Below are 20573 nucleotides of genomic sequence, written 5' to 3' on the forward strand. Positions count from 1 at the left end.
ATGAAATCACTAAGCTTAAATGCCATTCCTAATCCTTATTAGAATATGTTCCTTCAGCCATAGTCACAAGGCAACACATGGAATACGTACAGAATGTAGTTCAAATATATACTTTAAATCTGTGTATAATTGTTAGGGGTAGAACTAATTTTTGAATTAAAATAAAAGAAACTATATCACCTGGCTAAAATTAAGGTAGAGTAGGTACAGTTGAGTTTCTTTATTAGGGCTGCAAAGTCTCAAGTAATGGAAATATTTTCACTACTCAAAATTTGTAGGCCCAAGTTCCAATGTGACTGTTACATAGTTTTGATATTATAATGCTAGATATCTTTATGTTGAAGAAGTAGATTGCATTGCTACAACTTCACAGCACTGCTTGCTTTGAGACTCCTTGATATACAAAGTAATTTTTTCGTATAGTAGGTATTGCATAGTCTATAGTTAGACTAGATGGTTTTCTATAGAGCATGGAGAATATATTGAATTCAGAAGGGCCCCAGATAGTAAAAGAGTAAATCACCATACCTTCAAATGGCAATGATTTATTACTAATAAATACGCTACGCTAGAAAGGAATTTAAAATTGGAGTTAAATATTTCAGCTTAGTTACTGACTTTTTGAATTATACACTTTCCAGTACTACTCTTTCAATGTAATTTTCTTTAATTTTAGCAAGATGAGTATCATATGGTTCATCTAGTATGTACTTCTCGGACTCCTCCCAGTTCTCCAAAATCCAGCACCACTAGAGAAAGTCATGAAGCATTGGCATCCAGCAGCAGTTCTGTGAGTTTTCTGGGGAGGAGTAAATGTTGAAGTTTTCTGATTATCCTTGGAAGTGAAAAAACAGAACAATTGGAGCTTGTGGGTTGTGAGATTGTGTTTTGAACAGCTTGAGTTAGGCGTTTAAACTTTGTTTTTAGAGATCCAGTGCATAGTGTTATCCCTGGAAGCTTGAGTTATTTGCTATAGGGATTGAAGATCCAAACTTCAGGGGTTAAATCCTAAAATACCCAGAAAACAGAGTGATGATATGAATACATAGTTTAAAATCTAGGACTAGTAAAGTTTCACAAATATTAAAGGTATTTGTATTCAAGGTGGATTAAATTATTTAAGTTTTGAGTACGCTAAATCTTCTTGAAGTAGATTGCTTCGTCAAGAATTTTGTTTTTTTTAAATGACTGGATTTGGACATACATTCCAATTTCAGGAGGAAAAATTATTTCATCTGCTCAGTTCTTTCAGACTTGGGTATTCATTTTTCCCTTCTTATTTTTCCATCTGCCAGAATTGTTCTGGAAATTTTTAAAACGTTGAACTTTTCAACTTAGATATACTCATACAACTTTTAAAGACAAATTCTTTATGTTTAATTATTTTTGGTTTCCCATTAAAATTTTATATGACACCTTTGGAGGTGAGAGAAAAGGATTGGATGAATGGAAGGTTGCTTTAAATCTCTTGGGCAAGGAACTTACATACTGCTAAGTATACTTACCTTCTTGACAAGAATGTAACCAAAACTTGAAGGAGGGGATGGATGGCCTGAGGTTATAACTAGTTGAAGGATCTTCCAGTAATTACTAGTTAACTGTTTCTTTAAGAAACTAGATCCTTTAGTTGCTTTATTTAATTAGTATGGGCTCAGTGGTAAGTATTTTCCAGCATGAACTATGAGAATTTAGCTTTCATTAAACTGAAGTTTGGTTTATCAGTAAAACCAAGGGTCTTTCTATGTTTCCTACCTTTCAATATGAAGAGACAAAACACTGGCCTAGGCACAGAGTTCAGAATATAGTCTTTGGACACATATATGTTGCTTCAGTTTTTGTTAAGAAGGATCCTTCCTGACTTGTCTCGTGATTCCTCAGCCATGATTTCATGTTGTTAGTATATATATATTCATTTTTTTTTCAAGCTGTGTTATGAAAATCTGAGAAGTATTAAGGGAAGATTAAGTTGAATTATCCTTTTTTTATGGCTGAGAAATTTCAGTGGGATTTGAGAATGTCTTAAAAGTCTAGTCACTGAAAGTGTTATCTAATAAGGTCCCAAAAAAATTAGTTCTAGCAAAATTAGGCTGTGATGCCAAATGGCTATGCCTTTCTTCTGTTAATTTTTTAAAAAAATGACTAACATATTATGCTGTTCCATTTAATGAGAAATTTTGACTGGAAAGGAAGCCTTTACCAGTTTAGGTCCCTAAGAATCAGACTCCCTGGACTGATTAGGTAGACACCTAGTTGGTGTCTACTTTATGTGGAATAACCTCTTAAAGAAAGCTTTGTTAGTTTTGCAAAAGACTGCTCTTCCTGGCAGGCACTTTTTGCATAGCAGGAGTTAGGAAGATAGACATACCAAAAGACATCCAGTTAATAGGAAGGCAGTATAAGTAAAATATAATTTTAATGAAGTTGGAAAGATGTTAAAATGATATTCTGTCCAGCTATTTTATATTTCAAATGTAATTATGTTTTAAATTTATATAAAACACGTGACAAACTATTTTCAAACAGCAACAAATTGGGGTGGTCTTTAAGTCATTACATTTTTAAGGTTATTGAATCTGTGAGTTAATATCATCAGAACATGAAAATTTAAAAATCTTTATTGGTATCTTGTTCATTTTTAAAAAAACGTATTTTTTATTTTCTGAGCTCTTAATCTCATCAGAATGAAAGTATCAGCCTGTTATGTTGAGCCCAAGATTCAAATCTGTATATTTCTAAAATTCATTTTTTGCAGTTCATAAATACGTTTTTACCACTGTGTCTCTAATCTCATATTGCAATGAATTAAATCTCCTTGAAGAAATAATTACATTTTTGTTTGTAGAGTTCAGATCAGTCAGGATCAACAACTCCATCATCCAGTCAAGAAACCTTGTCTTTAGCTGCCAGTTCTTCCTCAGAAGGATTGAGGCAACGTACCCTTCCACAAGCACAAACCGACCCAGCACAGAGTCATCAGTTCCCCTATGTAATGCAAGGGTGAGTGAAATCGTAGTTGGGCCTCTTAAAAATCTGTTACTCCTGATTTCAGGATAGTTCCTCTGCAATAATCAATGGAAATTTATTCAGATTATTCCTTATACATTTTGAGAAGTAGGGGGTTAAGTAGAGCAGTGCTTTTGAAAGCTGGCCATACCTCAGAATCATCTAGGGCAGTGCTTCTCAGCCTTTACTCTTTGTGCTAATCACCTGGGGATCTTGTTAAGCTGCAAGTCTGATGCAGTAAATCTGATGAGCCTGAGATTCTGCATTTCCAGCAAGCTCCCAGGTGCTGCTGATGCTTCTGATGCTTTGAGCACACTTCACATAGCAGGATTTAGGTAACTAAACAAATTCTTTTTTAGTCAGTTTCACAATGGATCTACTCAAATTTTCTGGGAAGCTCATGGGTGAGTGAGGATGTTCATGGAAGAGTATAAGGCTCAATAATCTGGTTTTAGAAAGTTCCACAGGTGTTTCTGATCAGCCAGACTTGGTAACAACTGTGATGTATTAAAAAGGATATGTTAACCATTGCATGTTATGTTAACCATCTGTGTTAGAGGAGTTTACCCAAGAGGCTTGATATGGCTATGTTATATTTAGCAATTAGGCAGTTCTAGGGGGAAGTGCAGCCAACAGCCATAGCACATCCTTCAGACAGCTCAAATAAGATCCTGGAGAATACGGTTTGGACCTGGGTTATGTTTGAAACCAAGGTATTTAACTGGGGTACTGTTGTTACTTTTGAAGTAAAGGAAACATGAGTAATATATTGGTAGTGAGATAGTTTTGTATTGCATAGCATGCTATGGTCCTGCAGTGTGTGGCAGTACTCCAGACCTATGATTGTGAGGCTGGAAATAAGGAAGTAGCTAGAACCGTAGAGTGGTAGAAGAGACATAACCAAGGAGTAGCCATTGATGGCTATGTTAAAAGGGATAGAATAAACATTAAGATACTTTTTACTTAGAGCTTTAGACAGTACTTTTGTTTTTATATTGAATTATATTTGACATAAAACATTAGGTAATTAAGGTGTACAGAAAAACTCTATTCTTAATGTTGAAAAACAAAGGTGAGTACATAGCAAAATATAGGAAAACTCATTGTCTCCTATTTTTTGAATGTGAAGTTTTTTCTGTAAAAGTAAGTATTTAGGTAAGGCTGATGGTTGGCTTTTATGAGGCACCTATGAAACAGTTTTTGTTTTTACAAAATGATTACTGCATACCAAAACATAGTTATTTGTAAAAAGTAATGTTCACAGGGTTTACATTATGGAATAGTAGCTTAAAATATTTTCTGTCCTATGACAGTAATTCATTTCCTCTCTCTTTTTTTTTTTTTCAGAGTAAGACAGTTTCAGTTCCTTTCAATTTGTACAGTGATTTTATTTATTTTATTTGATGGTAGTGCTGGAAAGTGAGAGTATAATGTATATGATAAACCTAAAAGAATATGATTTTTAACTCTTTCAGTGTATTTACTTACACTGAATATATTTTGTAATACAACAAAGCTTATAAGTTGCAGGTCTTCATAATAATACCATAGATATCTTGGAAAAAGATGAATAATTTCTCTAAGATTAATAACTTCTCTAAAAGTTTCTCTTCTCTAATAATTTCATTTCATGAGATGAAAGCGTTCGGCTCTTAGCAATGTATTAAACAGATCAGAAAATTCAGAAATAGTGTTTATTTTGCCAAATGTGAGTATTAAGATGATGAACAGTAAAATCTTTAAAGATATTACAGCTTTACTTAGGGAATCTCTTACCAGATGAATAATGTTTGGTTTCAAATCAGGAAGGCGGTACAGCTTAGTGACAACAGATTCTTGAGTCAGCCTGCCTTGGTTTGAATCTATCTGCTGACGAGCTTGGGCAAGTCTTTTCCCTGCTTTGCTTCAGTTTGCTCCTTATCTGGAGATTATAGTAGTTATCCTACAGGATTCCAATGTGGATTAAAAGAGTTCATGTATGTAAAGTGTTTAGTTTTGTGTTAGCAATTACTTACAAATTCATTCATATTTAGAAGAGAATGTTGTACATTGATTCAGCAAACAGACTTGAATGAATGAATGCCAGTACTAGGTGCTAGAAAATATTATTTGGGAAGAGTACTTTGTGATATACAAAGCAATTTACTGAAAGTTTAATAGATTATTCAGTTTAATAATGAATATAATTTAACTTAATCTCACAGGTATAATTTTTTACTAATGAAGACTTTAAATCTGTCTTTAAGTGATTTTAACATGGGCCTCAGCCTTAAATGTGCAAGAGCAATAATTTAGTGACCCTGATGAACTCACCAACAAAATAGAAGCTCTGCATTCCTTTTTCAAAATTCAGTACAACTTACATTTAACTAATCACCTGTTTTTCACCATGTAGGTTAGTGTTCTCAGTCTTTAGTGAGCTTGTTAAAACTGCTAAATCCTGTTCCCTTCTCCCCTGAGATTTTGAATGACTAGGTTTGGGGTGGTGCTCAGGAATTTGCCAACTTAATACTCTGGGAAATTCACTTTGAAAAATCCTGATACAGTGATTATTTGCCCATAGCTAGGTGTTGAGGAAATGTAAGAAGACCAAAGCAGTACATGTACATTACCACAGTGGCTGCCCATCATTTATAAATCTTGACTGACTCTTTTGGACTCAGTCTTTTGTCACATTTATTTACTTTAACTCCAAAAATTACTGTTTGGGTTATAGAATCCCCACTGTTTTGTATCTCGGATTTCCCCCCGTAATACTAACAAAACCTACTCATTGTACCCTTGCATATTGACTTTTTTTTTTTAAAGATTTTATTTATTTATTTGAGAGACAGAGAGAGCACAAGTAGGCAGAGCAGCAGGGAGAGGGAGAAGCGGGGTCTCCGCTGAACAGGGAGCCTGAAGCAGGGCTCCCAGGACCCTAGGATCATGACCCCAGCCAAAGGCAGCCGCTCAATTGACCAAGCCACCCAGGTGCCCTGATTTTTTTTTTTTTTAAGTAAAAATTGTAAAAATTGTTGGGGTGCCTGACTGGGTTAGTCATTTAAGTGTCTGACTCTTGATGTCAGCTCAGGTCCTGATCTTAGGGTTGTGAGATGGAGCCCACAGTTGGGCTCTGTGCTGGGTATGGACACTGCTTAAGATTCTCTCTCCTTCCGCACCCCCCTCCAAAAGTAAAGATTGCTTATAGCTCATCACATAGAAGTAACTAATTATTTTTGTAATATCCTTTTACTCTTCTAAGTAAACTTTTTAAATAAAAATAATACTATTATATTTGGTAAACCTTTTTTAAAAATATAATTTAGTCAGGACATATTTCCAGTTCAAATATAAATTTACCACATTTAACGTCTTGAGACACGTGGTACTCTGGATGAGTTCTTATATTTACACCAGTGTTTTTTAGACTTTTGTTCAATATTCATTTAGGGTGATTTAACTCTGGACTAGAATTGGAAGTGGGGATAAAGAACAGGGACAAAGACCATTAGAGGCAGTGCCCAAACAGCAAAATAAAAGCCCTGCTGCTAACCAGGAATTTCAAAGACCAAGTATTATTATTATTTGAACATGAACATTCCCTTCCCACCACCCCAAGCATCTTATTGAAATACTCCCTCCACGTTTGTGTAGTTCTCGTTAGAGAAGATCTAAAAAGTACAAGTTTCTCAGTTGTTGAAGTTTCGGTAGTGCCTTAGTTTAACATCCTGGTTGGCTTCCCCTTGGTCGGCTTCTGTACTGACTTCTTGTTTGAAACAGCCTTTGGTTAGCACTTACTAATCATACTCTTACCATTCACCACCCAATTCAAAGCCCATTCTTTCCAGGGAGACTACTTTGATGAACACAGGACATTTTCTGTTCCTAGCATTATCTCTGTATGTCTCAACATCTGTTGTCCATTTATTTAAGAAAGTTTAAAGTTTTTCATTCTGTGGATATGCCACTTTGCTCTCTCTTCTATCGATGAAGAATGTCTTTAGTTAGTTGTACTACCTAATGACCTCAAAATCTCAGTGGTTTACAACAAAACACTTCATTTTCCTTGTTCATGAGTCTTGTTAGGCACTTGGGACAGCTCTGCTTCAGGCTATATTTAGGTTGAGTTCTGATCTGTTTCATGTTTCTCATTCTTTGGACCAGAAACTCCCTGGACAGGTTCTTTTTATGACAAATGACAGGATCATAAGAAGGGAAGCTAACCCCTGACCGCATTTACAGCCTCTGCATGTAAACATCATTCACTGATGTTCCCTTGGACAAAACAGGTCACATGGCCATGCTCAATAGCATTGAGGTATTGCCAAGTTACCAGAGATGTGCCAGTAAATGCTTACGAACTGGCTTTTCCTGTGGGGAGGGCGAATAAACTGATTTGTGGCATTTGCTGATTTCTGTGGTATTTATACTTTCACCATGACTGATTTCAAGATACCAAGGGTTGGCTCACAAAATTCCTGAACTTGAGCAATTAGCTTTGTGAGTCAATATTAGCTGGCATAAGCCCACTTTGCCCTCTATATGCCAGACAGTATGCGTGTATAATCCTGTTATAGAAGAGTGAAGAATTGGGGCAATATTCTATCATAAATATTTGGGTTGTTTAATTTCTTCCCACTAAACCTCACGACAATTAATACTTTTTTTTTTTTTGAGATTTTTTATTTATTTGACACAGAGAGAGAGAGCGCGAGCGAGTGCACAAGCAGGCAGAGAGGCAGGCATCGAGAGAGGGGGAAGCAGGCTCCCTCCTGAGCAGAGAGCCCAGTGCGGGGCTCGATACCTGGACCCTGGGATCATGACCTGAGCTGAAGGCAGAGGCTTAACCCACTGAGCCACTGAGGTGCCCCTCAATATTCTTAAATACTCACATGTTAGCAGCTATTCTTTTAGGATAATTTGTAAGAAGGGAAATTCTTGGGTCAAAGTGTTTCTTAAGACTTTTTGAGACTCTTAAAGACTATTACAAAATTGCAGTAAAGAAAAGTTGTACCAGTTTATTCTCCCAATAACAGTTGTTAAGGTGTCTGATACCCTATACAAATGAGTACTTGCCAGTGTGATGAATTGTAATGTTCTTGTTTTAATTTGAGTCATGATAAAGAGACATTCTTTTTGCTTTGTTTTGTGAAATACTTATTTGTGGTGTGTTGCTGATTTTCATTTCTGACAGTTCTTCATCTAAAAGAATATTAGTAATACTTATAGAGCAGTAGCACAAGCTAGGCATTGTATTAAACATTTTTCTTTTAAAGATTTTATTTATTTATTTGACAGACAGAGATCACAAGTAAGCAGAGAGGCAGGCAGAGAGAGAGAGAGGAGGAAGCAGGCTTCCTGTTGAGCAGAGAGCCCAACGTGGGACTCAATCCCAGGACCCTGGGATCATGGCTTTAACCCACTGAGCCTCCCAGGCGCCCCATGTATTAAACATTTATACATGCTGTAATTCAGTGCTATACATTGACTTTAACATAAACTTTGTGGTCTAGGTACTATTTTCTCCCATTTTATAGACAAGAAGGGGGCTTAAAGGGTCTGAGCTTGCCTAAGTTCACAGACGTGGTCAGCAGCAGAACTAGAATTCAAATCCATATCTCACTTGAAAGTCTATGTTCTTAACAGTCTTGTTGAAGTGACTCTATTTTGTCATTTGTTTTAGTAGGTTGCCATTTGTTTTGACTTCATTTATAATGGTGTTTCTCTCCTCTCTGCCCTCCCATTTAAAACTTTATTCTAGTCAGATCTACTGATCAGATTTTAATTATTGGTGACTGAGTAAGCAAATCTGTTTCTTTGAGAACCTTGTGACTTTCTTCAATAAAAGTTTACCTTGTAATGTGTTAAGTGCTGGACACTGAAGACAGGAAGATGAATTACGTATTTGCCCTCAATGGAAATAGGTCAGAGAGACAAATTAACCACCTGCTGATGTGCTATCATGGTCTTGAAAAAAATTTTGTAGGAGCCTGGACAAGGAAGTGACTGTCTCTGCTTGGAGGAGTGGGAAGGGCTTCATAGGTGCTAATGTTTGAGCTGATTGTAAGGGGCGTTCAGCAGGTAGAACAAAGCAAGTGTGGAAAGTCTTGAGAAGGCATGTTCTGGGAACAAGGTGGGGATTTCCTGCAGTTGCTGCATCTTCCTATGGAGTAGTAAGGGAGATGGGACTGACTTCACAGGTTATTTGGGAAAGAATTTGTTCTTGAATTTTGAAGTTTCTGGTTCCTTTTATCTTCTCTTGTTTATAATTCTTAACTTTATTTTTTTTTAATTTAATTTTTTTTTTCAGTGTTCCAAGATTCATTGTTTATGCACCACACCCAGTGCTCCATGCAATACGTGCCCTCCTTAACACGCACCACCGGTGTCACCCATCGGTGTCACCCATCCCTCCACCCCCCTCCCTTCCCAAACCCTCAGTTTGTTTCTCAAGACCTCAGTGTCTCATGGTTCATCTCCCTCTCTGATTTACCCCACTTCACTTTTCCTTTCCTTCTCCTAATGTCCTCCATATTATTCCTTAACTTTAAAAAACGTAGTAATGGGTGTCTTTTGGTATAGCTCTCAAGTACTGGTTTGTGAATGACAGTCTTTCAAGTTCTTGGTTTTTGTCATGATCGCTGTTGTACTCAACCATTCCATGTGTTTCTGTGAATTTCCCTCACCCCTGTTTTTCTGTTGTTTAGTTTTATCAAATAGTACTATCTGGTGTAGTCTGTCTGAAAAGGAAAAAAAAAAGCTGTTAGCCCTTGTGCCATGAAACAATTTCCTCCCACAGGTATATCACAGCAGTTTCCTCACCAAGTTTGCTTATACTTTTTAAACATTCACAAGTACAGAAAATATTACAACGAACCCCCATTTACCTGACAGTTTTAACAACTGTTAACCATTCTTTATTCCCTCTTATTCCTCTTTTTTTTCTTGGGCTGAAGTATTTTCAAGGCAAAACCCAGCTACCCTCTCATTTCATCTGTGAATACTGGGTGTCTGTGACAGATATGGACTATAAGAAAATCTTAATCAAAATACCAGTAGAATACTCAGAAGTTCTTTAATATCATCAAATACCCTATTTGTATTCAGTTTTTCCTGATTATCTCAAATGTCTTTTTATAGTTGTCTTGATTGAATCAGTATTCAGAGAGGTTGATATTACATTTGGTTGATGTTTCTTTTCGTTGTGTTTTAAAGATTTTATTTATTTATTTGACAGACAGAGATCACAAGTAGGCAGAGATGCGGGGCTCGATCCCAGGACCCTGGGATCATGATCTGAGCTGAAGGCAGAGGCTTTAACCCACTGAGCCACCCAGGTGCCCCTTGGTTGATGTTTCTTTTTTCTTTTTCTTTTTTTTTTTTTTTAAAGATTTTTTATTTATTCATGTAACAGAGAAAGAGATCACAAGTAGGCAGAGAGGTAGGCAGAGGAAGAGGGGGGGAGCAGACTCCCTACTGTGCAGAGAGCCCGATGTGGGGCTCGATCCCAGGACCCTGAGATCATGACCCGAGCCGAAGGCAGAGGCTTAACCCACTGAGCCACCCAGGCGCCCCTTGGTTGATGTTTTTTAAAGCTCTTCTAATCCTTTACTCCTTTCTCCCCCTCGTTTTTTTTTTTTTTTTAGATGGATTTTCATAGTATTTATTTTTTATTTTATAGCTAATAGCTGCTATGTTTTAACAATATTGCTAAAACAAAATACCATTTGAGTAGGGCAGAGATGTGAAATTTTCCCCCATATTTTGTATTTCTTTAAGTTAATTCTCAGACGCAGAATTACTTGGGAAGTTGGGTAAAAGTCAACATTTTTAAAGGTATTTAATTTTGTAAAATCATTTTTTATTTTTATTTATTTATTTATTTATTTATTTTAAAGATTTTATTTATTAATTTGACAGAGAGAAATCACAAGTAGATGGAGAGGCAGCCAGAGAGAGAGAGAGAGGGAAGCAGGCTCTTTGCCGAGCAGAGAGCCTGATGCGGGACTCGATCCCAGGACTCTGAGATCATGACCTGAGCCGAAGGCAGCGGCTTAACCCACTGAGCCACCCAGGCGCCCCTGTAAAATCATTTTTTAAAGCCTTATTCCAGTTCATTCTGTTAGCAGTGAAGTCAATTATTGACAATTGTATGTACATTAATAATCTTTTGAATATCATGTTAAAAATTCATGAATTTAGTAATGATTCTTGTCTCATTCTGGTTAGACCTAGGTTCTATCAGCTAAAGATAAAATTCAACTAATATGAAGAAAAGGAAAGTTAGCAAATAATGCAAATTCTGCGTTTACTCACATGTTTATCCCTGTAGTTGTCTTGATATATGTGAATTTCTACAAATCTCACATTACACACTCTGGAATTTATTCTGATTTAGGCATAGGGGACAATAAAAATAAAAATAGCTACATTTATTGAGTACAGACTAACAATCTTATGAGGGAGAGTCTGTTATTAGCCCCATTTTTGAGGTGAGGAAACTGAGTCATAGAGATCTTAAATATGCCTTCCACAACTTTTATTGAGTTAATAGACATTTAACTTACTTTAAGGATACATGAATACATATGTTCTGCCAATCTTGTTTTTTTAACTAAAAAAATATAGATTTTTATAATGCTTTTTATTTTATAGCTAATAGATGCTATGTTTTTAATAATATTACTAACATACAATATCATTTTGGTAGGTTCCCCATTCCTCAAAATATTTTGTTGTGAAGTTTATTTTAGGGCTTTTGGTTCTTAAGGAGAGTGTACTTAAAATGTAATTAAAAGCATTTTGGCCTTTTCTGCTGAAATGAAAAGATAGCAAAATGATCAGGCTTGCCACACATTTTGTGGGTGATTTGCTTTATTTTCTTATTAAGATTAGGCTGTAATGTTAGTTATTCTATATATTTGGGAGCCTGGGTCATCTTCTGTGAGCCATAATCTTATTTGAAGAATGTTGAAAATAAGTATTTCTCTTTTCACTATCACTTAGTGTATTTTGTCACAGGTGGCTTATACTTAAGAAATGAAAATTCCGAGAAATGCTTTCAACTTCTAGAACATGGAAAGACATTTCTTTATCTTTGTATTGCAGAAATGTGGACAACCAACTTCCTGGGCAAGCCATTCCAGCTGGGTTCCCAGTGTATCCTGCTTTCAGCCCCTTACAGATGCTGTGGTGGCAACAGCTGTATGCTCATCAGTATTACATGCAGTAGTAAGTTAGTTTGAGTTCGGGTTTTTTGCTTAGTGTGCTATTTGCTTTATTTTCTTTCTCAGCCTAGGTAAGTTGATTTGGGCTTTCATTTACTGATGTATTTTATTGGTTCTTAAAAATTACTGTGAATGAATTTGCCAACATTTCAAAAGATACTTCCTTTTAAATTATTTGGCTTAAGAGAAAAGGGTTCACATCCAGTTCACATCAGCTAAACCCGTTCTTTGTTTCTACCTCTTTCCCCCAATTACATTTAGCAGCCTTGAGATGCTTTCTTTAATATAACATTTTATCTACTTAAGAGGAGAAAACTGAGGGAAGTTTCACTGGAAGGCAGCAAATCTCCATGAAGAGATAGGACGCTCAATGAAAAGGAATCCTGTCAGGGAGATTCGTGTTGACATAAGGCTAATAATATGCTTTCTGGACTATCAGCATTTTCACAAGTTTTGCTTCTGGTCAGCATGTGTCTTAGCACTGAGCACAGCTTCTCAGCCTTCACTCTTCTGGACTCCATGCGTTCATTTAACATTTCTAGCTTCTCTTTACTGTTCTCTTGTTTCTATGATTTTGCTATCCTCTTGATTGTTTGTTTTTCTGATCACTCATCTTGTGTCCTTGATGGCCTATTTTTTCCTTCTTCTAAATGGTAACATTGCTTGTTTAGTTAGAAAAATTTCAGTGTACTTGCCATGTACCTCAGGACAGTCTGGTAAGGAAGACAGGAAGGTAAGGAAGTCAGTCCTGTGCCAGTCCTCTTGGACTACTTACTTCTGTGGCTTCGTCACTAGCTTTCTGTGGATGACCCCTATTCTTTATCTCCTGTGCTTCATCCTAGTTGCTGGGAGATTTCTGTAGGGAAATTTGCTTTTCCTCTAAATTCAGGCTGTCTCAAATTTGACACCACCATCCTCTTAAATGTGTTCTCCTTCCTGACTTCTTCTTCAGTGACACAGTCTCTTCTTACTCATTCTCCAGGCTTTTAACTTTAATCAGCTTTGACTCTGCCTTCAGTGATCCCTAAACCCAACAGTTTACCAAGATGAGTTAATATGTTGTTTCTAACTTTTGTTCTTCCCCTAGACCTTACTTTCAATATTTTGCCCAAATCTTTTCTCAGTTTGGATTTACTTTACTGCAACTGTTCTTTCTCCTTTCAGACTCTTCATTATATTTCATCCTGCTGCTGCCCGGTTAATGTGCTTAATACAACATTGAGCCAGTCATTCTCCATCCTCCCAAATACGGTTCCCTTGCCCACAGTGTGAAGTCTGCATCCTTAACCTTACTGCAGACCTTACCCCATAAAGCTGATGTGCTCCAGGAACCTTGTATCCTCATGTTCTCTTGCATGATCCCTTGGCTGCAGACTGGCTATTTGTACCTTACCTATTGCTGTGGTAAAAGCTACCATTGGACTGACTGCTTTGTGCTTATATTCTGCCAGATGCTGGATGCTTTACACCCCTTGTCTTATTTATAATCTCTTGAGAACTGTGTAAGATAAGGTAGGGCTTATTGTAGCTTGCTACTGAATCATACAATATTTGTACATTATTTTTATTATTTATTATTATTATTTTTCTGAGCCTCAAGTTCTCTTCTTTAGTGAAATAAGTCACCTATGAATCAGAATATCTGTGAGGTAGAAAGTGTTTTGGAAACTAAAAAGCTCTCCCTACAGATATAAGGTATTAGCTTACTGAATTAAATAGGCCAGGAAACTACTGTTTTATTTTGCTATCTTGATTTTTTAACATTTAATTGTAGAAAAATTTCAGCATGTGAAAAGATAGAATAGTGAAATGAATCCCTGTATACTTATCACCCAGCCTCAACATTTATCAAATCATGGCATTCTTGTTCTAGAACTTGTCCCTCCTGTGCTGGATAATTTAAAGAAAATCTCAGATATATTACCATTTTACTAGAGCCTCGTATGGGAAAATTTATTCTTTCAAGCAGTCAAATTATAAGCAAACTTCAGGGTCACAAGTATTCATTGGTGTACGAATACCTATTCCAGGGTTCCCAGGTGAAGTTCCCAAAAGTCAGGATTTGGGTTGAGGGGTTGTTATCTGAGATCTGGTTAATATCTTAAAACATAAATACAAATCATTTATCACTAACAATGGCCACACAGGGTAATGATCACTGTACATATTTAGACATATTTTTCAAAACATGGCTCTAAAGGAGAGGGTGCCGTGATAGTCATCCGATGTAGAAAAACAAAAGGGGCCATTAGTGAAAAGATTTGGAAAAAGATTCGGTCATTACCATATAAAGTAATTTAATGAAAAACAGGAAAGATAATGATTACCATGGCCTTCTTTCTCTTCCACCTCTCCCCTGCCATCTTAGACTGTAAGGCTAAGAGAGCATCCTTTCCTGAGCTATCACTCCTACCATCAGTCTTGGCTCCACTTTTCCACTGGGATTCATGCTTACCTAAGAAATGTGGTACTGGAGTTGTGGTATTCCATATTAGGTTTATGAAAAAATACACATGATTCCCCAAGAACATTTTGCAAAATAAAAGAGAGTATGATATAGTTTTTTTTTTCTTTTTAATATTTATTTTGGTGAATATTTCAGCCAAGCTGCAGTTTCAGCTCAGGCCACATCAAATGCCAACCCAACCCAGCCTGCTGCTTCACAGCCTCTAAATCTGGCACATGTTCCTGGCGAAGAACCCCCACCAGCTCCAAACCTAGTGGCCCAAGAAAATCGACCCATGAATGAGAATGTTCAAATGAATGCACAGGGAGGTCCAGTGCTAAATGAAGAAGACTTCAACCGAGACTGGCTAGACTGGATGTACACGTTCTCACGAGCCGCAATTCTCCTTAGCATTGTATACTTCTATTCTTCTTTTAGTCGGTTTATCATGGTAATGGGAGCCATGCTACTGGTTTACTTGTGAGTGATGCTTGTTAACTTCTTGTGCTTTCTTTTAATTACTTTATAAAACTGTTGACAGAATTTGGCATGCAGTATTCTGTCATGACTCTTGAGTGAAGGAATAGGAGTTTTGGACTCCAGAGTAAGAGTAAGAATAAGAACGTTTATCAGAACTGTCTCCAAGCAGATTTTTCTTTTATGGTCTTTCATAAAAATTAATTCATTTAGACATGCTCTATCAATTATTTAGAACTTGAAGTGTCTGATGCACTATTGCATAAGGATAGTCTTTTTTAGTTAAAGCTATCAGTAAGAAGACCTATAGGAATAGGTCAGACTTTTTTTCCTAAGTAGACTTTTTCTTGCCCCCCTTTATTCCAAGAGGCAAAGAAATAATGTAGTTGAATTTCATTTTGAAAAATATTGGGAAAGATGTTACGACTCTCAGTATGTTAGGACATTAAGACAGCTAAGTTCATTGTTAAGATATCTGACCTAGAACCAGCAAAGTCCATGATAGATTTTTAGACTTAAGTTGATTCCTGTTTGCTCTCATTGCTTTGAGAGTGGCAGTTCTTGGTCCAAAGTAGGAAATTTGGTCTTTTTATCTATTATAGTGGAAATAATTTTTCTTTTGTAGGACACTAATGTTTTACAGCATTACAAATAAAAACAGTTTCAACTTCTTTCCTTTTCTCTTTATTTTACTGAACAGACACCAAGCTGGATGGTTTCCTTTTAGGCAAGAAGGAGGTCAGCAACAGGCTCCCAACAATAATGCCGAAGTTAACAATGATGGGCAAAACGCAAACAACCTAGAACTTGAAGAAATGGTATGCTAATGAGGCTTTCGTATACTTCAAATATAGATGTTCCTCAGCAGTGTAAGAAACCAACATGATAAAAAAATCTTGGGGCATTCCATAAGTTTTTGTGGAATAGCATGGGAAGAAACATATAAAATTGTATGATTTTTTTCTGGGAGAACTTAGAATATAATACTGAATCAGTCATATATTCAAATTAAGTAGGGGGTGCCTGGGTGGCTCAGGTGGTTAAGCATCCAACTCTTGATTTTGGCCCACATCCTGATCCATGGGTTGTGAGATAGATCCCTGTTTTGGGCTGTGCATTCAGCAGGGAGGCTGCTTAAGATTCTCTCTCCCTCTCCCTCTGCTCCTCCCCCATGCTTGCTTGCTCTCTCTCTCAAACAAACAAAACCCAAAAAAGAGTTAAGCAGGAAGAATTAGCATTATTCTTACTGAAAATAGCCTAGAAAGAAAATTATGCACACCATGAGAATTTGATTAAATTGGCAGTTATCCCTTTGAACTTGAACACTGAGGAATTTATCAATTTTGGATTTAACAAAGATTTCTAATAACCAGATATGTCCCACTTCCTTATTACATGCTCATATTCCTTTTCTGTAGGGAAGGATTTAATTCTTTCTTTTTCTGTCATGAGTTAATACTAACTTCAAATCCCTTAGGAGAATGTTTCTTGTTTTGTTTGAAAGGAGCGTCTTATGGATGATGGGCTTGAAGATGAGAGTGGAGAAGATGCAGGTGAAGACGCCAGTGCAGTTCAAAGGCCTGGATTAATGGCATCAGCTTGGTCTTTTATCACCACCTTCTTTACTTCACTGATACCAGAGGGGCCTCCCCAGGTTGCCAATTAGACCTGAAAAACTGTGCCAGCTACAAAGGAGGGTCTGACTTTAGGGAAGGGTTTTAAATAACAGTGCAATTTCAAAAAAATTTATTACTTTCTTTTCATCATCATGTACAGAGGTGTTTTTTTTTCTTTAAGCTTCTCATGCATATGAATATTTTAAGCACAAATGGACTACTAAATGTGTGATTTCTTTTTTAAGATCCTAACAAAACATAGTATAACAATGTTGGTCTTCCAGGTTTTGTTAATTTCAATTATGTATATTATATCAAGGCAGATCTATTTGTGTGTCTTATTTCTTTAAAGAGCTGCTTCACATGTAAATGTCTAGCCAATAGCCCAGCCCTTCAGTGTATAATTTGAATAAATATATCTATTTTCTGTGAATTATCCTGAAAGTTTTAAACAGAATGACCTCATAGTTTTTAATAAAGAATATTATTTACCTAAAATGTGCTAGCAGCATCTTGCCCAGCCATAAAGCAATAAACTTCTCAATAATCTTAATTTTGACATTTGGATAAATAATGGAAACTTTCTATTTTAAGGGCATGTATCCCATCAATTGGAATTAGTACCTTAAAAAAAAGGCAGCTCTTCAATGGAATTAATAGTGATATAAATGTTTGATACAGGCAGTACTTTTATAAAATATGCTGGAAATTGCTCCCTGTAATTTTTTAAAATAAAAGGTCAATTACGGTAAACTGTCTTATGGGATATTTGTTTGGACCCTTCACTAATATACCCATTACATGTAAAAATCTATGTAAATTTCAGTAGTTGTTGGGAAAAGTTGCTGAAGTCTTCCAGGTCATTTTCACCTCTTTGTGTTCCAGGTGGATATCTCTTAGTTCTTAATCGGTAACCCTGATAGTCTATTTAAAAAGCCCTGTGAAAGCCAATTCAGTATTTCATACAAAAGGAATAAGTTTCTCATAGGGTGGCTAAAAATTAAAATTGGACATGTGAGACTATGGACTCTGAAAAACAACCTGAGGGTTTTGAAGGGCCCGGCTCCCTGGGGGAGCCAGGTGGTGGGTATTACGGAGGGCACAGGTTGCATGGAGCACTGGGTGTGGTGCAAAAACAATGAAATCTGTTACGCTGAAAAGAAAAATATTAAAATTGGACAAATGAGGGTGGGAGAACTTAGTGTGCAAGAACTTCACTCACATGAAATGTATTATAAAGTTATATGTGGTACTGGTCTGGTAATATATGATTAGATAAGAGAACAAAATAGAAAATTAAGAAAACAAATTATTTTCTAAGTTGTTTACTTATAATGATGAAAGTGACATTTCAAGGGATAACTGGTTAACCCTTTGAAAAGTGAAATTAGATTTCTGTTTATAGATATCAGTCAAAATATCATGATTCAGTATGAGCAATTGAACATACAAATACTAACAAAAAACATAGGTGAATACTTCCATAATATTGGGGTGACAAAATGCCTTTATGGCAGAATTCCTGAAAGAAAAGGTTGCTATGTATATAATATTTTGACATACATAATTAAAAGGCAAACAATTAGGGGAAAAAAGATTAAAAAGATAGTAATAAGTAAGTCTTAAATTTTGTTAAAAGAAGACAGTGTTCCAGTAAGGAAATGGGCAAGGACACTCTCTAGTCTTTTTGGACTGAGTGGCTTACACAACAAACATTTGTTTCTCACAGTTCTTGAGGCTAAGAAGTCCAAGATCAAGGTGCTGGCAGATTCTGTGTCTGGTGAAGGCCCTCTTCTTGGCTTGTAGATGACCATCTTGCTGTATTCTCATATGGCAGAGAACAGAGCAGAAGCGTGCGCTCTCCCATCTCTTCTTACAGGGCACTGACCCTATTCCTGAGAGCTCTGCTCTCATGCCCTAATTACCTCCCAAAGACCCTACCTCCTAATACTATCACATTGGGGGTTGGGATTTCAACACGAATATGAGGGGGAGAAGACACACAAACATTATGTCTGTTAACAGATACAAATATGGGCAATAAATATGAAAACAGAATGAGTCTCAAGGTTAAAACTATCAAATTAAGGTAATAATACTCAGTGTAAGTGAAGCTATAGGGGAATATAAAATAGTATATATAGCCTTTCCAGCAAGTACCAAATTTTCAATGTGTACACAGAATCATTCAGTGTCATCCTATCGTTACTGGAATAAAGATCAGATTCCTGAACATGTTTACAAAGTTCTGAAAGGTTGGATCCTTGGACCCTCTCAGTCTCTGCTCATCATTAATGCCTTTGTTTGAGCTAGGCTGGTCTTCCAATCCCAGTACTCTCTCCTTCCATCCTTCCAGCCCCAAGACTTTTAAATTGTTCTTTTTGCTTGGAACACAGTCTCTTCCTTTTTTTTTTTTTCCCTTGTTAACATTTACTAATCACTCATGAAATCTGAGCTAATGGCCAGTTCTGTAAAGAAGCTTTTCCCTGGCAGCACTGTTCCCTGGCAGCACTGTTCTTTACATATTACACCATTGCAGTTTACATTTATTTCCTTTTGTCTCTCTCACAAGATATGAGGACTATGAGGTAGGGCACATATGCTCATTATTACATCCCCAGTCCTTGAAGAGTGCCCAATAATTAGTTTGATCCTGAATGAGTGAGTGAAAATGTACATACCCTTTGTTTTTTTTTTTTGTTTGTTTTTGGTTTGTTTATTTTTTGTGCATACCCTCTGAATCAGCAAAAGTTTGAAAGGGTATGGTGTATGTGTGAGATTTAGCTTTAAGATATTCATTTCATTGTTTAACAGGAAAGAACTAGAACTGATAGATGTTCAACTGGGTGAGCTATAGTACATTAGTATACTCTTTGGATCAGGATTAGGAATGGCTTGTTTCAGGGCTGATGGGAGCGAGTGCATCCAGAGGGAGGGTCTGGATTTTAACCTGGAAGCTAAATAAATAAACTTAAAGCTGTAAGAAATGCTTCATGGGTCATATCCTAAACCAGAATGGGTGGGTAGGGTAAGAATGCAGAGATAATGAGACAGATTAGTCTTTCTTCCCTTGGGAGCTAGAGATGGGAGAATTGGAGCCATAGAATTCATAGAGGGGAACAGCATTGTAGGGGACACCCATGTGGAGGAAATGAACAGGTCACTGTATTCTAGTCATAGATTGGGGCTAAGGAGAAAAATGTTAGTCATAGATGTCCCCTTTAAAGGGGGGTGGCTAAGGATTTTAAGAACAATGGAATGTGTTGCTGGATTTTAATGATTTTCTCCACATTATTAATTCCCTTTTGTTAGGTTCACTTTTGGTGAGTCTTTGTCAAAACCTGCAGCCCAGTGTGGGCTGTGTTTTAGAGGATTAAGGGAGGAGCTGTGTCCATACTGGGGCCAGACGGTGCCTAGGGGGCTGTGGTAGCTTGGAGATGGTTTCCAGATGGCAAAAGAGCAGCACAGCAGCTTTGACACCGGTCTCTAGGCCAAGTGCTGACTAGCAACAGCCAGAATGGATTTGTGGATAAACACTTCTTAGGACTTCTGTTCCTTATACATCACAATAAAGACTAGACTTTGTATAGCCAAGCAATATGGGTGAGAGGGTAAAAGAAAAGGGTGATCCTCAGGGCTGGAGAGTTGGAGACAATTCTTGCCATAGTTTGGTGGCATTGTTTAATGCCACCATCCATCGTTTCTCTAACTGGTTTTCTGGCTCCATCATCACTATTGAAATCTGGCTTTTCAAACGAGGAGAGAAAAGACCATGTTTGGATCCTCATTTGTACAGTCCCAGGAGCTGTTTTTGCTTCACTG

The 20573-nt window shown here is 36.8% G+C and overlaps 1 protein-coding gene across 1 annotated transcript in view; it reads left to right on the forward strand.

The window, feature by feature from the left end:
• HERPUD2 (HERPUD family member 2) overlaps nucleotides 1-17504 on the forward strand; it is a 31458-nt gene extending 13954 nt beyond the window's left edge. The window contains exons 4-9 of the mRNA XM_059396582.1: nucleotides 677-790; nucleotides 2843-2997; nucleotides 12094-12216; nucleotides 14815-15138; nucleotides 15836-15953; nucleotides 16640-17504. Coding sequence (XP_059252565.1) covers nucleotides 677-790; nucleotides 2843-2997; nucleotides 12094-12216; nucleotides 14815-15138; nucleotides 15836-15953; nucleotides 16640-16801 — 996 coding nt within the window. The 3' untranslated portion in view covers nucleotides 16802-17504. The remainder of the gene's footprint in view (nucleotides 1-676; nucleotides 791-2842; nucleotides 2998-12093; nucleotides 12217-14814; nucleotides 15139-15835; nucleotides 15954-16639) is intronic.
• The last annotated feature ends 3069 nt before the right edge of the window (nucleotides 17505-20573 follow it).

The sequence above is a fragment of the Mustela nigripes genome, chromosome 4 (assembly GCF_022355385.1).
Source record: "Mustela nigripes isolate SB6536 chromosome 4, MUSNIG.SB6536, whole genome shotgun sequence".
In the NCBI taxonomy this organism is placed as follows: domain Eukaryota; kingdom Metazoa; phylum Chordata; class Mammalia; order Carnivora; family Mustelidae; genus Mustela; species Mustela nigripes.